This window comes from Protopterus annectens, chromosome 14.part0, assembly GCF_019279795.1.
Source record: "Protopterus annectens isolate FY-2018-M chromosome 14.part0, PAN1.0, whole genome shotgun sequence".
Taxonomy (NCBI): Eukaryota; Metazoa; Chordata; order Ceratodontiformes; family Protopteridae; genus Protopterus; species Protopterus annectens.
The window spans coordinates 495,819,983-495,843,664 of record NC_056748.1 but is presented as its reverse complement, the minus strand read 5'-3'; the positions used below and the strand labels follow the sequence as shown (position 1 = coordinate 495,843,664).

The 23,682-nt window shown below is 44.8% G+C and overlaps 1 protein-coding gene across 4 annotated transcripts in view; it reads right to left on the bottom strand.

The window, feature by feature from the left end:
* Window positions 1-23,682, bottom strand: part of PPRC1 (PPARG related coactivator 1) — a 310,188-nt gene that overhangs the window by 94,680 nt on the left and 191,826 nt on the right. For all 4 annotated transcript variants that reach the window (XM_044056258.1, XM_044056255.1, XM_044056256.1 and 1 more), the window contains one exon: window positions 4,474-4,543. In XM_044056258.1, coding sequence (XP_043912193.1) covers window positions 4,474-4,543 — 70 coding nt within the window. The remainder of the gene's footprint in view (window positions 1-4,473; window positions 4,544-23,682) is intronic.

Sequence of the window (23,682 nt, the reverse complement as noted above, 5' to 3'; positions counted from 1 at the left end):
GATTTGTCTGCTTAACACATCTGCTAAGGAGTTCTGTGCTCCTGGCAGAAACCTTGCCTGAAGAGTTAGGTGCAGGCGTAGAGCAGTCTCCCATAAAATCATTGCATGCCTGCATAGAGGATAAGAATGTGTTCCCCTTGTTTGTTGAAGTACCACATGACAGTTGTGTTGTCTGTTAGAATCAACACCTGCCCTGGAAGAAGTAACTCCTTGAAAGCCAGCAATGCGAACTGGACTGCTAACATCTCCTTTATGTTGATATGTAGATGCTGTAGTCTGGCAGGCCACTTGTCTTGTATCCTCTTTACATTTAGATGAGCTCCCAAGCAATGTCTGAGGCATCTGTCGGTAAAATCTGACTCGCCTCTGGCGGGTCACAGAGAGTCCCTTGTTTAGGTGACATTCCTGAGCCCACCACAAAAATACTCTTTGAAGGCAAGGTATTATTTGAATGACAGTGTCTAAATCCTGGCAGTGCTGTGTCCATACATTTTGAGATACCATTGTAACTTCCTCATATGCAGTTTGGCATTGGGAAGCACCAGAATACAAGATGCCATGAACCCTAATGCTTGAAGGACTGTCTCTGCAGTCAGCACGGACTGATGAGATAGTTGATGGAAGTAAAGTGACAGACTCTTTTGTTTGTCCGGGGTTAAAAAGGCCATCTGGGCTGCTGTATTCAGTCTCACACCCAGAAAGCACATGTCTTGAGAGGGTACTAGACTGGACTTTATTTCGTTCACAGAATACCCTAGGCATCTTAGCACTGCTATAAGACATTCCAGATGCTGTAGAAGGTCTTCCTTTTCTTGAGCCAGAATCAGGCAGTCGTCTAAATAAGGATAGATTTGAAGTCCTTGTAGTCTGAAGTAAGCTATCACTGGAGCCAGAACCTTTGTGAATACTCTGGGCAGTAGATAAGCCAAAGGGCAATGCAGGGAGTTGTTAATGAGAATCTCCAGCTTGAAACCAGATACTTCCTGTAACTTAGCCTGATATGCACATGAAGGTAAGCTTCCTTGAGATCTAAAGTTACCATCCAGTGATCTTTGCCCAGCAGGGGTAAAAGCTGTTGTAACGTCAACATCTTGAACTTGGGAATGTCCAGATAAGTGTTGAGGAGAGATAAATCCAAAAGCAGTCTCCACGTGTTCCCCTTCTCTGGTACTAGGAACATGCGAGAATAAAATCCTAGGCCCCTTTCTGACACAGGGACTGGTAGAATGATGTCCAACACCCATCTGTCTTGAGTAATTAAATCCCAATTTCCTTTGAAAAGAGACAGTTGTCCTTCCAAAGGAGCTGCCAGGCGAGAATCTACTGGCAGTTGAAAAGGCAGGTCATTGGGTCTGTTTACGAAAGGACTGACCCCTGCCCTCACCAGAAGTCTGAGCAGGTGAACTCCCTGTTCTAGGCCTAAAAGAACCTTGAGCCCTGCCCCTACCACGTCTAGACCTACCCCTAGACTGGGAATCATAAGCAGGACATGTCCACCCCTTAGCAGGCCAATTTCTACTAAACTTGGTGGCTGTACCTGCAAAAATCTTTAACAGTTTGCATAGACTTAGCTTTGTCCTCCATTTTCTTTAAAACTGCTTCCACAGGTGAACCAAACAACACATCAGACTGTAAAGGAGCATCCAAAATCCTTGTCTTAACATGCTCAGCCAAATTTTGATCCCTCAACCAGGCATGCCTGCGAAGAACAGAACTAGTGGCAGCCACCCTCGAGGAGGCCTGCACAGCATCAAAACCACATTGCAAAGAATGCTTGCCCACTTGTTCAGACACATAAACTAAATCCAGCAAGTCTTTACAATCAATACCTTCCGCCAAAGCATCCACCTTAGATTTCAATTGTGAAAGGAGATAATTTTGATATTTCAGCATGTGAAACTGACAATTCAACGCTCTCATGGCTAGAGTGGAAGAAGTATACACTTTCTTACCCCACCTATCTAACGCCCTTGCCTCTTTGTCAGTGGGAACAGGATTTTTAACCACAGAGGCCTTAACACCTTTAGGCCCCTGAGAAACAGTTTCTGGGTCCGCCCTAGGACTCTTAAACAAATACTTATGAGCCGGGCACCCCATAGTACGTACCAGGTTTCACAGGAGCAGAAGGCAAAGATTCAGGGTACAGGAAGGCCTCTCAAAAACCATCTTCCACCACATTCAACACAGGAGGTATAGCTAAGGGCCTATGCTGGGGTAAAACAAGAATTCCCTAAGCCTTTTCCTGGAATCAGAGTAATCCTGGCCTTCCCATTTAAAGTGCTCCCTCATGGAATGCAGAGTCTCTGAAAATGAAAAATCCTCAGGAGGAGAAGCCGAAGGAGTGGCATCATCCACATCAGAATCAGAATAATGAGGATACTCCTGCAAATCTTCCGCAGAAGATTCAGAAGCCCCTGAACCCTGTTCAAAACTGTCAAACTCTGGTTCCACTCTAGGCCTCTTATCAGGAGGGCCCATAGAACCTCTAATCATAGTAATCAAATCTTCTGCCATTTTAAGCATATGTTTCTTAGGTACAGAACCCGAAGGCTAGGAGAAGCCCCTACTGAAGCTGAAGTTGGCCTACCTCTAAAAGAAGTTTTGGCAACAGAAGGAGAGGCTCTAACTACTTTGGGAAGAGAGGGAAGAATAGTTACCTGAGAAGCCCCCCAGCCTGGCCTGCCTCCTGAGAGGGTACATCCTGTAACAGTAAAGTTTCTGCCTGAGACTCTATAGAAACTCCTGGCAAAACCTCTGGCTCCACTGAGCCATCTAAAGAACCGACGTCTGGGACTGCCGGTTCATCAACCCTAGGCTTCGCTGTTTTGTGCTTGCGCTTCTTGGATGAAGCGGCGCCGGAGCATCCGGCGGCATTTTATAATTGCAACGCTTCCCAAACACTAATCTGGCACAGTCTAACCTCCTCTTAATAGTGCGTTTGTTAAACCTAGCACAAGAGCGGCAACCAACAACGTCGTGCTCAGGCCCTAAACAAGGTATACATAATGTATGGTAATCCCTATGAGGTATTTGTTTCCCACAAGAAATACAGTTATTCACTTTTTCTGACATCCGGTTAAAAACTGAGGCAAGAAAAAACCAAAATATTCCCCAGCGGGTACTTAGCCAACTCTGATTCGGTCTGAAACTCCGGTTTCGGAAATATTTCAGAACGCCAACCTGCACTCGCAAAACTGCTTCTGCATCGGATCACGCGGCAAAAAAGACTGAGGATATGACGCCGGTCATGCGCATTAGTACCCTGACGTACTGACGTCAGTCTAGTGCGCCCTGACCGACGTCAGCCTTATACTCTGGTATTCGGGCCGACTGGATGCGGACTATACCCAATAGTAAGGACTGCAGCAATGGAAGACGAAGAACATCGTGGCTGACTACATAAACTTTTCCAATGTGGATCTAAAGGTTGAAGAAAGCAGAGTAGGCTACCTTATAAAGATAACGTCCAGGTCAAGATCCCTGGGATGAGGTGGGTCAGTGGTGGCAAATAACAAAAAATTTATCTTTTAACTGAAGTCTCCTTATGCATCCAGTGTTACTTACCTAAACAGTGGACATTAGACGTCTGTACTCTGGGGTCAAGCAGAAAACGGTATCAAGTTAATTGCACCTTAGGAAAACTTCTCTGCAGTAGCAGATTACAAACGCACTATGGAAAATTACACACAACAGCTGCAAAATCTTACACAAACGAAAAATTGTCAAAAGTCTCTTTTCCTTGACCACAGAAGTAACTCATTTACAGCAGAAAGAACCTAAAGCAAGTACAGCCTCTGTGCTGGATCAACATACCACACAAGGGCAGTAGTAGCACTGCGCTACTAGGGTGAATAGTTCAGACATCATGTAACTAAGTTTCTTACTACTCTGAGACTCTAAGGTCCAGATGTGTGGATCTGGTAATTCTGCACTGTATCCAAACACACCTCCGAGCACAGTCAAAACATATACAGAAGAAAATGCTACTGCATTACTTCCAGCCATCAATTCTCTACACTCCTGTCCACCGGCCTTTAAATAATAAAAATGTATCCACTACGTCTTTTAACATTTCTACTTTTAACAATTTTTACCAAGGCCTTGCTGAAGGTCACAGAACATTTTCTTTAATGTGGCTCATTTGCTGCTTCATATACCTTTGGTGGGCTTTACAAGAAAGCTCTGGTCACTCCTGAAAAGCAAACTATAAATATCACACCCACAAGTGTGCGCCCGCGCACACACCAGTCAAATGAAGTGCTAAGGCTTATTTATAAGGATATTTCAGCAATAAAACACAGCATCCTGTAGTTTGATTCTTTCACACACTGTTTGTATGCTTTTAAAGCACAAGTGTCATCTGGGTACTGTTGTAAAAAGGCTACAATCACAAGAGGAATTATCCAGTTAAAAATAAATACAAATATAAAATGATCCTTGAATCCTGCAGTAAACTGTAGTTATCTTACTTACTATTGCACGTTGTTTTTGCTGTATTCTGCTCCTCTGGCAGCTGCCGTCCCAAGACCCATAGTCATCATACCTGTACAAAGATAAAAAAAACATTTTACCAACAGCAAAACAGGTAAATGGCTAGCTCTGAAGTTTCATAAAACAGCTTTCTGCATAAAAGAGAAAAATATACAGCTTTCAGCTGCTTAACTATCACATGAATTGATACCTTCTAGGAAGTTCATAGGTTCATACTAGGCTATCTGCCCTAGGGCATTTATAAGCCTAGCCAGAGTGTGTTTGGCTTTCGCCACCCATTTTAAATGAATTTTGCTATGCCCTTTTTCAAGGTTAGTATACTGTGCCTCTGTCTAACAGTGACACAGAAGTGATACCCGGGGTAAACCTACGATCTCCCATCCACTCATCAAGATTCCTCTTGAAGAGAGTCAATGAGGGACTCTGCCTAACCTGGACTGGGAATTTATTCCAGAGTGAAGGGAGCCTCTGGGTTATGAACCTGTCCCTCCAGCATGTCCTATTTATTTCAGTGCTGATGCTAAAGTCTCTCGAGCGCGTAGCTCGATGGGATATGGATTTTCTGAGGTGCAGCATGTCCATTAATTCCGGGTTGGACATGGCTTTATACGTCTGGCACAGATCGCCTCTGAGCAGGCGGTATGCCACTGAGTAGAGCTGGAGTTTCTTTAACCGGGCAGCATATGGCATCTGTTTGAGCCCTTTGATCCTCTTGGTGAGGTACTTTTGGGGTCTTACCAGTTGCTTCAGGTGTCTAAGGTAAATCTCAAAAGAGGCATTGTACTCAATTATGGGCCTGATGAGGGATGAGTAAAGAGGCACGATTACCTCCCCTGATCTAGATGTGAATCCCTTCATGATTAGGTGGGCTATACAAAATGTTTTTCTAACCACTTTGGCCACGTGGTTTTCAAATGAGAGATTGCCATCAACTTGGGTCCCCAGGTCCCTAATTACTTCTTCCATACTTAATGGATTACCACCCATGTGGTAATTTGTGGGCACTTTGTTTTTGCCAAAGGGGATGACTATACACTTTTTGGCGTTTAGCTTGAGGCCATGGCTCTGGCACCAGTTGTCTGTTTCTATGAGGCCCTTTTGTAGGATGTTTGTGTCGGCTGCAGTCTCTATTATGGCGCCTAGCTTGCAGTCATCTGCAAACTTGGTCAGCCACAGTCCTTCCGTGTTGGCCTGTACCTCCGAGAAATATATACCGAACGAGAGATCCCAGGACTGAGCCTTGTGGGATGCCACTTGTAACTGGTTTGGAGTCTGACATGGCTCCAGCAATTCTAACCATGTGGGTTCTGTCCTTGAGCCAGTTTGCAACCAATCTAGTTCATAGGTTTATACTAGGCTATCTGCCCTAAGGCATTTATAAGCCTAGCCCAAAGTTTTGTGGCTTACGCCACCCCTTAAAAGAAAAAATACTATACCCATTAGTTTGTTGTGCCTCTGTCCAGCAGTGACACAGAGATGATTCCTGGGGTAAACCTACGATCTCCCATCCACAGGTCAAGATTTCTCTTGAACAGAGCCAGCGAGGTGCTCTGCCTCACATGGACCGGGATTTTATTCCACAGCATAGGGAGTCTCTGAGTGATAAATCTATCCCTCCAGCACGTCCTATTTATATCCGTGCTAAGGTTTAAGTCACTTGCTCTAGTGGTTTTGTTGGATTTGGATTTTTTGAGGTGGAGCATGTCCATTAATCCCGGGTTGGACATGGCCTTGTATGTCAGGCACATGTCACCTCTGAGCAGACGGTATGCGACTGAATAGAGCTGGAGTTTCTTCAATCTAGCAGCATATGACAGATTTTGGAGTCCCTTTATCCTTTTGGTGAGGAACTTTTGGGGTCTCTCCAATTGCTGCAGATGTCGGGTGAGATACATCCCGAATGGGGCATTGTACTCTATCATTGGTCTGATAAGTGGAGTACAGGGGAACAATGACCTCACTAGATCTGGATGTGAATCCCTTCATGATCAGGTGGGCAATGTAGAAGGTCTTTCTAACCACTTTAGCAACGTGAGTGTCAAAAGAAAGGCCACTGTCAACCTGGGTCCCCAGGTCCCTGATGACCTCTTCTGTGCTTAGTGGATTGCCACCTATATGGTAGCTTGGGGTTACCTTGTTTTTCCCGAAGGGTATGACTATACATTTTTTGGCGTATAACTTCAGGCCATGGCTCTGGCACCAGCTGTTTCCGTGAGTCCCTTCTGAAGGATATCAGTGTCCGATGCACTTTCCACTATGACACCCAGTTTGCAGTCGTCTGCAAACTTTGTCAGCCAAAGTCCTCCCATGTTGGCCTGTACTTCTGAGAAGTAGATGCCGAACAATAGGGGGCCAAGGACCGAGCCCTGTGGGACACCACTTGTGACCGGCTTGGAGTCTGACATAGCGCCAGCAACTCTAACCCTGTGGGTTCTGTCCTTAAGCCAGTTTGCAACCCATCTTGTGACATATGGGTTTACATTTAAGCTGGTAAGTTTGTCTACAATACCCGAGTGGGGTATTGTGTCGAAAGCCTTTGCAAGGTCAAGGTAGGCTGTATGGACTGCCTTTCCCTCATCAATGGCCTTGGTGACAGTTTCGAAGAAGTCTACCAAGTTCAAAAGGCATGATCTGCCCTTGACGAAGCCAAACTGGGTCGGGTCCAATGTCTGCAAGTCCCCTATATCTTTGTTTATGAGCTCCATTATGATCCTCTCCATAGCTTTGTAGACTAGACTTGTTAAGCTTATGGGACGGTAATTACCAGGGTCCATAGAGGCACCGCCTTTATGGAGTGGGACCACAGTTGCCGTACGCCATTCCTTGGGCACGTATCCTGTGGTAAGGCTGAGATTAAACAGCTGCCTTATGTGCGGGTTTAATTCCTCATTTAGCTCGTGTAGCACACAGCTGGGGACACCATCCGGTCCCATTGATGCTGTGTTTTTAGCTTTAGAGAGAGCAGCTTTCACCTGCGCATTTGAGATGTCTGGGAGGCTACACTCCACTGGGATAGTTATCTCTCCTTTAGGGGGGGAGGGGGGGGGGGTGAAGTTTGCACTGAACCCGTCTGCCAGTATGTTGGCAATGTCTGTGGGTTCAGTGATTTTTGTATCATTTTGGACTAATTCTGAGCATATCTGGGAGTTTCCACCCAGGTTCCTAACATAGCTGAAAAAGGCCTTATGATTGTCCTTTGAATCCATGGCAATTTTTCTCTCAAAATTGGCCTTAGTTGATTTTATGAGTGCTCGTATTTTTTTACTAATAATGTGACATAGGAATTTATATTTAAGCTGGTAAGCTCTTCTATAATGCCCGAGTGGGGTATTGTATCGAAGGCTTTTGCGAGGTCCAGGTAGGCTGTGTGGACCACCTTCCCCACAATAGCCTTGGTGACTGTTTCAAAGAAAGCGACCAGGTTAAAGAGGCAGGATCTGCCCTTAAAGCCGAACTGGGTAGGATCCAGTGTCTGTAGGTCCCCAACATCTTTATTTATGAGGTCCATGATGATCCTTCCCCATAGCTTTGCAGACCAAGCTAGTCAGGCTTATGGGGAGATAGTTTCCAGGATCCGTTGAGGCACCACCTTTGCGGAGAGGGACCACTGTTTTGGGTACATATCCTGTAGTAAGGCTGACACTTAACAGTAGTTTTATGTTCGGGTTTAGCTCTTCTTGGAGTTCATGTAGGACACAGCCCAGGACACCGTCTGGTCCCATTGATGCTGTGTTTTTTTGCTTTGGAGAGGGCGGCTCTTACCTGAGCATCCGAGATGTCAGGGGGGCAGCACTCTGCTGGGATAGATATTTGCCCTTTTGGTTGGGGGGGGGGGGGGTTGCGCTGAACCGGTCAGCTAGGATGTTGGCAATGTCTGTGGGTTTGGTGTATTTTTTGTCATTTTGGACTAATTCTGAGCATATCTGGGAATTCCCACCCAGGTTCCTAACATAACTAAAGAAAGCCTTGTGATTATCCTTAGTGTCCTGTGCAATTTTTCTATTGAAGCTGGCCTTAGACGATTTTATGAGTGCCCGTAGTTTTTTGCCAATACTGATCAGAGATGCCTTCCCTTTTTGGGATTTTGCTCCATCATGTAGTAGCTTCCTCCTTCTATTGTATAGTTTGTTTATGGCTGGGGTCCACCAGACAGGACGTCTGCCTTTGGAGGATTGGGTCTTGGTTTTATTTGGGATTGCATGATCCATGCATTCCTGAAGGTGTACATAGAATATGTTTATAAAGGATTCTGCGGTCTGGGCCATATTTTCCACAGGCCTGGGGGCTTTGAAGGATTCAACCTCGGTTTTGAGGAGTGTGAAATTTGCTTTAGAGAAGTTTTTCACTGTGCTTTTCTGGGCAGGGGGCGGGGTCGGGATGTGAAAATCCAGTGAGATTACTTTATGGTCTGATCTTACCAGTGAGGGAAACACTTCTGGTCTGGAGCATAGAGCCCCCATGTTGGTGATGATCAGGCCCGGTATGTTTTCCCCTCTTGTGGGAGTGGTAACAAGTTGTTCCACAGAATTTGAGTTTATAAATTCTAGGAACGTTTGGGCTAGGGTGCTGGAGCTAGAGTAATGCTCCCAGTCTATGTTTGGATAGTTGAAGTCGCCGAAAATAATGGTGTCTGGAGAGACCTTCATACTTTCCAGTGCTCTCAGGAAGGCCGAGTGGGGTTCCTGGGTTTGGGAGGGTGGTCTGTAGCAGGCTATAAACTGGAAGGCAGTTTTACCCACTGTTAGTTGCACATGAATAGTCTCTGATGCTTCGTGCTGTGCCACCAACCTGGAGGTGTGGGCATCTTTGACGAATATTGATACTCCCCCTCCTTTTGTGGTTCAGTCCAAGTTTTGGGGCCGAAAAGCATGGTATGAGGCATAACCTGGTAGTGCTGGGGTGCTCTCGGGAGCCTTGAACCAGGTTTCTGTTACTGCACAGATATCGATGTTCTCCATGCTAAGGAGAGTTTCGAGTGAGTGCGTCTTGAGGTTTAGACTTCTGGCGTTGAGTAGCATTACTCAGTTTCTTATCCCTTGTGATACCTATGGAGGTGGGTTTGTCTTTTGAGCCTTGCCTAAAAAAGGCACTATGGGGGTGGCAAGAGCCTTTGCCAATATCCGAAAGCCCAGGGGTTACAGGTGCAAGCCATCCCTAGCGAAGCATCGTGGCTTGTCGAGCATGTCATCCCAGGCTGACAGGCATTGTATCCCCTTTGAAAGACACCAATACTGAAGCCAATTGTTGAAATTGATCATCTTGTCTTCATATTGTGGCATCATTCTTGGTGAGGGTAAGATGCTACTCAAGGTCAGGGTCATACCAGCCTGGGCTACATGCTCAGAGAGCTCCTCTATATCTCTTTTCATGTAGTCCAGGGAGGTACGTCTCAGGTCATTCACACCAGCATGGACAATGACTGAGTCATATTTGTACTTGCCTTGGAGTGACCCGAGTGCTTGTGTTATGTTGCGGATCCCAGCGCCAGACAGGCAGCTCACCGTGACCTTCTCCTTGTTCAGCCCGGTGAGCGGGACGTCAGTGTGCCTGACGATACAGTCACCTATTACAAGTGTATCAGGTGTGTTGTTTAGCCTTAAGGGCTGTGATTGTTCGGCACACTGGCTTTGTGAGCTATGTGTTGCACGTGTTTTGTTTTGGGGTACCAGTTGCTTGGGTGTCTGCTCTGGAGGTCTCTGCTGCTTAGGCAGATTTTTATTTACAGCCTCAGAGGATGTTTTTGTGTGTTTATGTGTTTGGTTTGCTATCGTGGTAGGTCTATGTGAGACTGGAATTGTAGTGAGTGTGGTTTCCTTCTCCTCCTGACTGGTTATGCCAGTACTGAGTTGAGAGCTTAGCCTCCAGTTTGGCTATATGGTTGCATCTCTCATGTGTTGGAATTTGCTGGGAGGAGGAGAGGGTTCATCTGTGTACATGAGGCAGTTGTAATACTGCCTCAAGATTCCCAGATTCACCAGCTGGACCGGAGAGGAGACTTGACAACTGACCTTTGGACATGCTAGAATAGTATTGGGAATTCCTTTATAATTGAAAAAAAGGGCCGATGGAGAACAAGGTACTCAAGGGGAGTTTGTGGGGCTGTAGTGCTTTTAATATTTTTAGTGCTGACTTACATAATTGCTTTAGTGAGCAAGTGCCAGGCTTTAGAGTAGGAATAGGGTGTTTATTATGCAAACTAGATCAGTTCTAAGGGAAAAAGTGAAGAGCAGACTTTGTGGAGCCGAGAATGGTTTAAACCCAATTAAGCGGAGCTGACCAATCCTGCGCTATGCGCAAAATCTTGCAAAGCCGCGCCAAAGCAGGTTTTATACAGGGGGACTTGAAAGAGCTAGAAATTGGCCCAAAACGGCCAACAGACTACCAGATTCTTGTGCTGGGAACACTCCTCCAGGGATAGAAAGGCTGCTCTAAGCTCCCCACTGCCACTGGTGAACAAAGAAGCCTCCCTTTATCCAAGAAAGGAAATGGGCAACACAGGAACTTTCCAAAAGTCCAGAATACAGCAATGCCTGTATTTGGACTACTCTAGGTCAGGAAAAACAGTAAACAAGGATAATGTTTTTTTTTTTTTTTTGCAACAAACAGCAGGAAAATGCAATAAATATGCAACACAGGCTAGCGCACTTGAGTGTAGCCTCAACAGGTAAATGCAACAAACAGGACAAACTTTAAAAGTGCAGGTGCAAAAACAACTTTAAACAGTTTAAAACAGTTCAAGAAGCAGAAATACTTGCAGTTTAGCTAGATCGGACAGTTGAAACAAAATCGAAGAAGCTTTTCAAAAGCTAGGGAAGGGTGCAATATAAAGGCGACGGACAATGCAGCTGTGTTGACAGATTAATTATGGAGCGCATGACTCTTGGGAGTTTTGCTGCAGAAGCCATGACAACCAACTTGAACTCCACAACTTGGCAATCTTTATTCTTCATTCCAGGAGGACATCCATCCCATCCGGATATTAGGAAATCCGTAGTATAAAGAGATGTCCACCTTTAGTTCTTTCGTGTCCTGGTAATAAAACTGCAGCACTAACTGCCCTGGTAGAAGTAATCCCCAGGAAGGCAGAGAGTCCAGATGGTCCTGGTCAGGATAAGAGAACATGAGTAAGTGTAAGTAGGGTATTTGTACCAACGTCAAAGATGCTCAAAAATAGAGGCAAGAAGGTAGGAACCGATGCAGGAACAGTGAGACCACCTACAATCATGCTACATTCATAAAAACTATACTATGTTCACTGCATATTGCAATGCTGAGCTGAACTCCTGTGAATATTTCTAAAGGTATTAACTCAGTAGGTAGCTAGTCCTTGGTAAGAAAAGACTGCAGCACCCCCTGCAGAATAACCCCATCAAATCCTGTCCTGGTCCTAGATGCAATATCCACATAGTATCTCCTGGAGAAAGCATGGACAATGACCCAGTAGCTGCATCAAGAACAGAATGGGTACCTACCCCCCAAGGAAGGCAGCGGTGGCCCTAGTAGAATGAGTCGTAACATGGTCTAGTACAAGTCTGCTAAGAAAGGAGTGAAAGAAAATACAGTGCGCTAGCCATTTATATATGGACCGTTCATCAAAAAGCCTCTTTTTGTGCTTTGCATATAAAAAACTGAATCAGATTTTATTTCTTGTCCTCTACAAGTGAATTCTTAATTGTCCATGCACAGTGTGCGCAAAATCCTTTCCATTTAGCTCTGGGGTGAAGACAGAGAAAAACTAAGTTTTACACACCTGACAAATATAAATGTCTCAACTTTAGAAATGAAGATAGGGTTAAATTCACAAGGTGACCCTATCCATTTGGAAGATGTTAAATTTTTGCACTAGGGTCTGCGATTCTGAAATCCTGGCACACAACTGCACACAACAGTAGTCTCTCCTTTGATAATCACATCGCCACAGTAGTCTGGAAATCCTTCTACGTGGCACACCTCATCACAAAAGGTTTCTCATCCAGAAAAAAAAGAGGGCATTGTTCCCCTCTACTCATCACTCATTAGATCCATTAGAGTAAAACGCCCCTTTTGGCATGTACCTCACAAGACATCTACAACTGGAAAGGCCGCAGAAATACCTCACAAGGAGGATTACTGGCCTCAAACAGATGCCTTACGCAGACGGTCTCAAAAAACACCATCTTTACTCCGTCGCTTATCGTCTACTCAGAGGTGATCTCTGCCTAACATACAAAGCTATGCCAAACTCAGAGCCGTTGGGCATGCTCCACTTAAAGAAATCCCAATCCCTCCGAGCTACACGCTCTAGGGACCTAAACCTTGTCACCACAATAAACAGAACATGCCAGAGGGATAGATTCCTGTCCCAGAGACTTCCCATACTCTGGAATAAACTACCTATCTATATCAAACAAAGCTCCTCATTAGCACTCCAAGAAAAATCTTGATGATTGGATGGGAAATAGGAAATTCACCCCCGGGATCACCTCTGTGGCTCTGCTAGACAGTGGCACAGAAAAATAATTTTCTTGGGTGGCAAAAGCCAGGGTACCTTTTTTGGCTGGGCTTGTATAGGCCCCAGGGCTAACAGCCTAGTACCTACTTATGAACCTATTAACAGGACTACCTCCAGGTCAGACATCCTTTTTGAAGGGGGAGGGGAACAATGCTGGTTTAAAGGTGGCAAGGTTAGATTCTCTAGGGGATTAAGTACATGACTCCCTCAGAGGTAATCTTTTACTGGCAATAAGGAACAGACTCGAGGACTCCAAGGAGACATACTGAAATGGATGAAACATATCTTTAATGAGGCATAAAGCACCCTTGTTTTATAAAGGTCACAGATAAGCGAAGATCAAAGCCAAGATGTAATGTGTCCTCATCCAGTCACCGTCACCAAAGGGAAGCTCCTCCATTAGAGTAGGTATGACTTTTTTTTTTTTTTAACTTGTTTCTTAGCCACCCTTAAGACATGCAGTATGTCCTCCGGAAACATGTACCTAAAGGAATGAGAGCTACATCAACTGAACTGTCAGCCTTGGAGGTCTCCAGGTGGGATGTACGAATGACCCCTTTTGGGTGGAGGTCCACATACTTTGCACTTATTAGACTTGGAACATAAAACCAATGCTGCCTAGGTCAAAAGGGGGCTATGAATAGCATCTGTGACTGGTCTATCATTCTGGTTAAGGGAATGGTGAAAAGTACAGTTGAGTACACTTACCATAAATGTAGATGTTAGAGTGTATTCACTGTTGCAGTCATCACATTAGGGTTATCTGCTTGCAGTAGCCCTCAGTCGGCCTGATCAAAGACTTGGGTCCTGCGTTGGTTGCAGTCTCATCTTCCATGACGTCAGGTAGTCATGGGTATAAAGCGTGCAGTAGACGCCATTCCATCAGTTTTTCTTGCCCCAGATGTTAGGTACCCCCTAATGGGAAGCAATTAAATATATATAAACAAGGTTATACCTCCAACAAAAAAGCAAATACACCAAAAATATTTTAATAGTAAAAAGGAATAGAGGTATAGCCAAAAGAAGTTAGGGGGCTGCAGGGAGGGTAACCAGGACTGCAACAGTGAATACACTCTAACATCTACATTTATGGTACGTATACACAACTGTACTATGTTCTTTGTGTTTCACTGTTGCAGTCATCACATTTGGGTAGATTCCCAAAGCTAAGGATGGGAGGAGGACTTTAGATAACATTAGGACCAGCAATAAAGCCCTGCAAGACTGCAGTGGCAAAACCAGCTCTGGATTTAGAGTAAACTGGCAAATGGCAATGCTTGGTAAAAGCATGTACAGAACTCCAGGTAGCAGCTTCTAAAATGTCCCTGGTAGGGACACCTCTGAGAAAGGCTGTAGAGGTAGATGCAGCCCTGGTTGAGTGTGGTCTCATCCCCTGTGGGACAGATTTTCCATGGTGCTTATAGCAAAAATGAATGCAATGAGCCTATCCATTTAGAAATGGTTTGCTTTGAAATGGCCTTCCCCCTCTGCCCCTGCAGCAAATGCCACCAGCAGCTGTTCAGATTTCCTGAGAGGTTTAGTCCTGTCCAAGTAAAATCTGAGTTGTCTGTGCACATCTAAGGAGTGCAGTATCCTTTCCCCTTTGTTCTGTGGATTAGAAAAGGTTGGCAAATGAATGGACTGATTAAGAGCCACACTGGATACTACCTTGGGCATGAAGGAGGGATTGGTCCTAAGGAACACCCTGTTCGCATGGAAGATGATGAAAGGCTCCACTGCCATAAGGGCCTGCAATTCAGACACCTTTCTAGCTGAAGTGATGGCTAAAAGAAGGCCGTTTTTCACGAAAGGAATTTCAGCTCTGCATTTGCAGCTGGCTCAAAAGGAGATAGAGTAAGTTTTACCAATACAAAGTTAAGGCCCCAGGCTGGAGTAGGGGCTCTCCTGGGTGGTCATAAGTTTTTGGCCCCTCTGAGGAACTGCTTGAGCAGAGGATTGGAGAAGAGTGGTGGTTGTGTGTGGTAATCAGCTGAAATGGCGGAGGCATGAATTTTGATGGAGGAAAAGGAAAGGCACTTATGAAGCATCTCAGTTAAGTACTGAAGAATCTGAGGTAAATTGGGCACTGTGCCCATCCGCCGAGTTTGGTTCCAGGAACAGAATCTTTTCCATTTTACAGCATAAGATTTTCTAGTATTAGGCCTCCTTGCCTCCAGAATGACATTCAACACTTGTTTACTGAGGGATAGTAACGGAGAGATCAGGTAATTAGCCAGGCTGCCAGGTTCAGGGTTTGAAGCAGAGGGTGCAGAAACTAGCCCTTCTGCTGGGACAGCAGGGTAGGGGTCTGCGGCAGGTGCCATGATGCAGACAATGACACTGCTTAAGAGGGGTTACCAGTGTTGGCTTGGCCACTCTGGTGCAATCAGTATCGTCCTTGGTTTGTCCTGTTTGATCTTTAGTAGTACCTTGGAGAGGAGAGGCAGAGGAAGAAAGGCATAAACTGACAGATTTTTCCAGGTGAAGGACAGGGCATCCACTTTCCAAGCTTGTTTGTGGGGAGTCCTTGTGCAGAATGGGTGGAGGCAAACCGGTCCATCTCTGGGCTCCCCCATTTGTTTATCAACATGTTGAATGTCTTTGGTTCCAGTTTCCACTCATGTGGGTCCATGAGATTTCTGCTTAGAAATTCTGCCAGTGTATTTAGCTTTCCTGGCAGGAATTGAGCCTGTAGGTGCACTTGGTAGCTCAAGGCAGTGTTCCACAGAGCCATGGCTAGTCTGCATGGAGAGTACGAACGGGTTCCCCCCTGCTTGTTTATGTACCACAACCATGGTGTTGTCCATCTTTACCATTAATTGTCCTGGAAGAATGTGGTCCTTGAAGGCTGTCAGAGCATTCAGTACAGCTAACATTTCTTTTTGACGGATATGCAGGTGCATTTGACTTTGGTTCCATTTGCCCTGAAGGCACTTCTCTGCCAGGTGAGCCCCCCATGTATAGTCTGATGAGTCTGTTAGGGTTTGGGAGGCACGGGGTAGAGTTGGAGGCAGGGGGTAGAGTGAAAGGCAGTCCCTTGTTTTGGTGGCAGGCCTCTTCCCACTAAAGGAACTCTAACTGTAGGCAAGGTACGATAGGAATCATTGCTTCTAGATCCTAAGAATGTTGACACCATAGGCTTTTTAGATACCACTGTAGTTTCCTCATACGCAGTCTTGCATATGGAATTAGGAGAATGCAAGAGGCCATGAACACCAAATCCTGCAGTATTTGTCTTGCAGATAGCAGGGTTTTTGTGGCCATTAGTTTGAATTAAGCTGCCGAATGAACTTGTTTCACTGGCGTGAGAGCCATCTGGGAAGTTGTGTTCAAGCTTGCTCCCAGGAATACCACGCAAATGGAGCAGGCCTTGTAGTCATGCGACCGACTTAAACAAAAAATACACTGATCGTTGGAGTCCTTGTGGGGTATCTGTTGGCTGCACTTACACTTGTTCAAGTCATCCAGAAAGGGCAAGCATTAAGATAAAGAAACAAGTGACTGAAAAGTTTCCCAATGGAGCACTTACCTGAATTCCTCGAGATCTGACAGCCAGGAAGAAAGAGCACCTAACATTCGACTGGTGGCTGAGAAGTTCTGAGGGCTGGTGCGTGCAGACATCACTTTTATGGCCCAAGTTCCACTAGCCACATCAGATGTCCCACGCACCATACAGTGACTGAAAACTTTTGTATACTGGCCAGATGTTCGGATAGCAAGAGTAAACCCATATGTGATGAATACTAGAACATGTACATAGGACAAACTTATTTCCCTGTCAAAATTTTGAAAGTCAGAGTTAGGGAAGCACAGTTTCCCCCCATACTTAAACCTTCCCATCCTTGCCAGATAGAGCAGAATTGGGATTAACTAAATGTTTAGCAGCATTACAGTTAAATAAAGATGCAACTGCTGGGTCATGCTTGGTATGTATATAAAAAGTTAAGACTGAAGAACATATATTTGCCTTTTAGGGGCAGCAGACTGACTCAGGAAAACTACTGGCAATGACAACAACCAAAGCTGACAGAACTGGAGAAAATTCCTTCTGTTAACAGCTCACAGTATCCTTCGTTAAAGGTTGTGCGTTAGGCCCGGCAAGCCAGCACGTAAAAATCTACTGCCAATCATTAGCGGACCGGAGTTCTGCTGTGGTGACCTCTAACCGGGAAAAAGCCGAAAGACACAACAGCTCACGGTATTTTCTGATGGACTGAAAACATCACTGTATCCATACTGAAAACAGTGGTACATTTTGTAAATACTGTAAGAACCCCACATACAGCAAGAATCAGAAACTGAGCTCTACTCAGAATCTGAATTAGAAAACTGAGGAGAAAATTATTTGTCCCTTCATCTTCCTGGCCAGATTCAGAATCTTGAATCACTTCAGGAAAAGATAAATCACTCTACCAGAAACCACCTTAAAAGTATTAATGGCATAAACTAAACCCTTACTTAGACCCAGTAAACTACTCGTCAAATAAAATTTGAGGAGTACATACATGTTTAGTTTTCTGTTTCTTTTTGACAGGAAACTAGGACCAACAGTATTAATGTTAGCAGCAGCTTCTCCAGGGACGGGTATAACATTCTTCCCTATCTGGACAGACTTCCCCGTTCTCTCTCCAAGAACTGACAAAAGTCTCTCTCCCTTGCCCACTGAGGGAACCCCAGCAGCCACAGAGGACATGGATAACTACCAGTCCATGGAGGGTCTAGGTGCTACATCAGTGAGATCTGGGGTAAAATATGGTTGGTCTGAGAACTAGTTTGTTCCACAGCAGAACACCCACCTGTGGCAAATTGCTAGCTTGCTTTGGTGGCAAAAGCAGTTTGCTTAGCTTTCATTTTGTGGCTGGAAGGAGCAGCGACTGTGGGACTGACCTAGTTCTGTGGTCAAGCTGAAGAAAACAAGCAGCATAAGCTGGCAGAATTTTAAAGTCTTTAAAGGGCACTTTTTTTTACCACAGTAAAAACATATTCAAACACTGTCAGCACCAAAGAAAAATGGTTTCCAATTACTTTTAAAAAACTTTTAAACTGGACAGGAAAAAGTGCACACCCATTTAAAAGTATACTCAAGTTTTTTGACAGTCCACTAAAATAAATTCCTATCTTAACATTAAAAAAGCAGTAAAGTACAGTAAAATACAGTTTTAATGTAGAAATCCCCCACCAGGGAACATTTGCACCCCAAAGGGAACTTCTCTGATGAGCAAATGAGCATCACAAGCAGCCTCTATACTTGAAAGCCCACAGAGGAGTGCTCTGTGACGGCAAGAAAGCTCTGAAGGGTTTGCATCCAAACCTGTCCCTAGTCAACTCAGCTTTGGAAGCTGGCAAGCCATTATATTTCTGACAGGATACAACCTGCACAGTTAAGGCTGCTGCAGCAGTTATCAATATGAGCATCTCTTGCGGTGAAACTGCAAATGGACTTAATGAATTGCATATCACTAAGCTGCACTAGGGTAGAGATCAAGGACAGTAAACAAACTTGTATATGTACTGGCAATCTCTAGAGCTGCTATGGAGAATAAGAACTTGTCTGGCTACTTGTTTCCTAGAAGGCGAGCAAGAGAGATGACATCATGTAATTAACACTGGGGGTTGGTGAAAAATGATCATGTATAGTTACATGCTAATCTAGGAGATAGGTGCTTTGATTTGTCTGCAGAGTAGTGTATTCATCCAGAAAGGGAACCTGTTTAAGTAGTTCGGGACAGCTCAGCTCTAGATGCAAAACTTTGGGTGCTTACAAAATAGCCTAAGCTCCAGATACCACTTATTGCCTTTGTATTTTAGTTCAGTGTGTCTGCTAATCTACATATATTGTAAACAGTTTTCTTTGACTTACGTTCACTTATTCATCTTTAAGCTCTTAACTGGCATTTATTCTTTTCATACACTTACTCACAAACAGTAATCAATCCATACTTACCCTATTGGCTAATGGGTTATGTGGCACGTCCTCCATTACACTGCTCAGGCCTACTAATAGCAAACCTAAGCTGGTGTGCAAGTTTAGGGCCAGAGACCCCAATTACTTAGTTGCTCTTAAGTTAAATTTAGAGTGGGGATAGTACTGTGTGTGAGGAAAGCTGGGGGAGGGGGGGATTAGAGTACTCTGTCAGCCTTTTGTGGGAAATGTTTGTGTGAAATTACTTCCTGTGAAAGCCAACTACCTTTGAAAAAGTGGCAAAGGAAAACATTGGCTAAGACAGCAGGGAGACAGACCTGAGGTGCAAGGCCAAAGATTCTGCTCTGAAACTAGCCTATGCACAGTCCAATCTGGACATAAGATTGGAAGCCCATACCCAGAACAGCAGTGCACAGGCCCTTTATGCTCCTGGGGGTCAGGGTGTATTCTGTACATTAGTTATTGAAAGAGACTTTCTCACAATTACTTCACCATTTGCTTGCAGTGGTGGGATTCAAACCTTACTGGTGCTAGTCATCTTGACAATGGTGCCATCACCAGTGGCAGCATCACTGTACCATCACACTGGTGGCAGTGGAGCTACTGCACCAAAGATAGATTCACCAACCCTGTAAAAACAAAGCCAAGTTACCTGGCTGTAGGCAACTGGGAATCTGGCTCCAAAGATACATTTGCAAACGCAATCTTCTAAGGCTTTAGTGAAAAGAGAATGGTTAAGGGCTTAGGATCAGGCAGGCCCTGAAGATTTCTATCTTATCTGGACTGGAGAAAAATTCCTTTGCCTCTCATTTGAAATATTCCTCATTCAATAGGAATATTTCAGAAATCCAATATTCTCAGGTAGAAAAGCATAAGACGGGGGGGGGGGGGGATCCATTTTCCTCCTTTGGGAAGGGAATCCTGACACTGATGGTCGATTACAGGAAAGGCAGCTGAATATTTAAGAAAATCATCAAACCTTGGGCCAGCCTCAGGAGATCATGGGAGAAGTCTAGGATAGGGGTTGGAATGACAGCCCACCCACTCATACTGTGACAAAGTGGCAGATGTCAGTGTCTAGACTGTCTGGCCCTGGCCTTAGGGGGAAAGAAACTAACACAGATCTTTGGATAAGGACAAGCATTCAAGAACTCTAACAACTTACCTCACTGTGAGCAAAAAACAGAAGGAATACTGCCCATGGATATAATAGGTGTCGGCATCAGATGATCTTGGAAACCTCCAGGCTAACTACTGGAAGCATTTACCAAAAAAAGGATGAGCTACCATCCACACAGCCTTTAGAGAGACAATGTCCTAAGACTAAGCTGAAGCCAGTGCTGGGGACTGCAAAAAAAAAAATCACCTTACCCAAAGGGGCCTTTGGACTCAGCAGGAAAACCACCAACCTCCCAGTACTACTCTTTAGGGAACTGTTTTAGTGGGTTATGTTTTGGCATTTGATTTGGCCAACCCATGACTGACTTTGATAAAGCACACAATTTTTTCTCTAGTTACAGTAGTCTTGCATATATTTCGCTCTGTGCTTGATGGTTTTCTGGTTAAACTTTGGAAAATGAAGAAAACTGCCTCAGAATGTTGGCTCAAGACAAAGATACTGGCTATGGAAGTCTTTGTATGTATCGTCTTCCTACACATAATACAATTAGTCACCTAGTATCCAATATGTAGTCCAGATATATGAAAGTTGCTGCCATCAAGCATGGAACTTGGTTACAAAACTGTAAGCCAAGCCTAACAGATTGATGACTCTTTCAGAACAATTCAATCTTTCAATCCTGAGCAAACTGCAAGAATAAAGACCTGACTATGGTGCAGGCTGGCAAACATCTCTTTTTCCCTTTTACACTACTGATGCCCTTATCCAGGTGGGAAGGGGGCTAATCTGTGGAACTGCACCAATGTTAAGATCAGTCTGCAGCAGAAACCCTAGGAGTTTACTGCAGCGAAGAAAGTACAGTTGTGTACCTACCATAAATGTAGATGTTAGAGTGTATTCACTGTTGTAGCCATTGCACTTGGGTTATCCTGCTGGCAGGCTACCCTCAGTCAGCCTGAATTCTAAAGTCCTGGTCCAGCGTCGGTTGCTGTCACCTCTTCCCTGACGTCAGAGCACCAGGGGTATAAAAGCAGCAGCAGACGCCATTTTCTTCTGTTTTTCTTGCCCCAGATGTCAGGTGCCCCCCAAAAGGGGGGGGGGCTAAAAAACATTGCTTATAAAAGCATGCACCAACAAACAATACCTTCATCTACAAGCAAATACACCACATAGGTTGTATAGGATAGAGAAGTACAGATAAGTCCCAGCAAAGAAGGGGGTATGGTGGGTGGGTAACCTGGACTGCAACAGTGAATACACTCTAACATCTACATGTAAGGTAGGTACACAACTGTACTATGTTCATAGTGTTTCACTGTTGCAGTCATTACACTTGGGTTGAATCCCAAAGCTGAGGTAGGGCGGCTGGGTCTAAATAGAATTAGGAGTGGCTATAAGGTCCTGTAGAACTGCAGTGGCAAAGCCTGCCCTGGACTTAGATTGACGAGGTAAGTGGTAGTGCTTAGTAAAAAAGTGTGCACTGAAGTCCAAGTTGCAGCCTCCAAAATATCCTTGGTTGGTACTCCTCTGAGGAAGGCTGCTGAGGTGGCTGCTGCCCTGGTAGAATGTGGTCTAATGCCCTTAGGCACTGATTTGCCATGTTGTGAATAGCAGAAACGAATGCAGTGTCCTATCCATTATGAAATAGTCTGCTTTGAGATGGCCTTTCCTTGTGATCCCGCAGCATATGCCACTAAAAGTTGCGCAGTCTTTCTGAAAGCTTTAGTTTTGTCCAAGTAGAAACGTAGTTGTCTGTGCATGTCCAAAGAATGCAGAAGTCTCTCCCCTTTATTCTGTGGGTTTGGATAAAAAGTAGGCAAATGAATGGTTTGGTTAAGAGCCACACTGGACACTACCTTAGGCATAAATGTTGGGTTTGTCCTTAGAGAAACCCTGTCCGGATGGAAGATAAAAGGTTCCACAGCCATTAAATGCCTGTAGCTCAGACTCTTCTTGCTGAAGTTATTGCTAGGAGCAAGCAGTTTTCCATAATAATTTTATCTCAGCTGTATTGGCTGGCTCAAACGGAGGCAGTGTGAGTTTTTTCAAGACAAAATTGAGGTCCCATGCAGGTATTGGTGCTCTCCTTGGGGGTCTTATGTTTTTGGCCCCCCTGAGGAACTGCCTAAGCAATGGATGTAAAAAAAATGGTGGTTCTGTATTGTAATGAGCTGAAATAGCAGAGGCATGGATCTTAATTGATAAGGATAGGCCTTTGTCCAGAATCTCAGTCAGATATTGTAAAATCTGAGGAATATTTGGTACAAGCTTCTCACTTACTTGCGCCTGGTTCCAAACACAGAATCTCTTCCATTTTTCTGCATAAGATTTCCTGGTGCTGGGCCTCCTGGCCTCCAAACTAATATCCATAACCGCTTTAGAGAGAGGTGTATTCTGAATGGTTACACTATCCGCCATGCAGCTAGATTTAGGGTTCTGAGTTGGCTGTGCAGGATCTGATTGTTTTGTTGGGTCAGTAAATGAGGAATTTGAGGCAATGTCCAGGCAGGGCCTTGAGACAAGCTCCTTAGGATTGGGTACCAGTGTTGGCAAGGCCAATCCGGGGCAATCAGTATCATTTGTGGCTTCTCTTGTCTGACCTTTAGGAGTACCTTGGGGAGGAGAGGCAGTGGAGGAAAGGCATATACTGTAAGGTTGTTCCAGCTGAATGACAAAGCATCCACTTTCCATGCTTGTTTGTGATAAGTCCTTGTGCAGAATCTCTGAAGTTGGCAGTTGTGAGGGGAGGCAAAAAGATCCATGTCTGGGCATCCCCATTTCCTTATCATGCTGAAGATTTGTGGATCTAGTTTCCACTCGTGAGGGTCCATGAGGTTTCTGCTTAGTTCGTCTGCCAGTGCATTTGTTTTTCTTGGCAGGAATTGTGCTTGCAGGAATACTTGGTAAGTCAATGCTGTGTTCCACAAAATAATGGCTTGTCTGCAGAGGGGGTAGGAAAGTGTGCCCCCCTGCTTATGTACCACATGACCGTGGTGTTGTCAATCTATCAGTTGTCCTGGATGAAGTGGGTCCTTGAAGGCTGTCAGGGCATATTGTACAGCTAGCATCTCTTTTTGCTTGATGTGAAGATGCCTTTGGCTTGGGGACCATGTGTCCTGAATATAATCTGAAGCATCTGTTAGTGTTTTGCCTGGCTGTGGGTAAAGTGAATGGCTGTCCCTTGTTGTGGTGGCAGGCCTGTGCCCACCATCGAAACTCCTGTTGCAGGCAGGGGATGAGTGAAATTGATTCCAGGCTGTGGCAATGTTGAGTCCAAACACTTTTTAGATACCATTGTAGTTTCCTCATATGCAGTCTTGCATATGGAATTAGCAGAATGCAGGAGGCCATGTAGCCCAGAGCCTGCAGAATTTTTCTTGCAGATAACTGGGTTTTTGTTGCCATGCTTTCGAAGTAAGAAGTCAGTTGCCTTTGTTTGCCTGGTGTGAGATAAGCCATCTGGGCAGTTGTATTTAAGCTTGCACCCAGGAATATTATCTCTTGAGAGGGTACTAGTTTTGATAGTTTACTGTGTACCCTAGGCAAATTAGTAATCTTTTTACAAATGCCAGATGCTTTAGTAAAATGTCTTTGGTCTCTGCTTGAATAAGGCAGCCATCCAAGTAGGGATATATTTGAATTCCTGTGTCTGCAAAA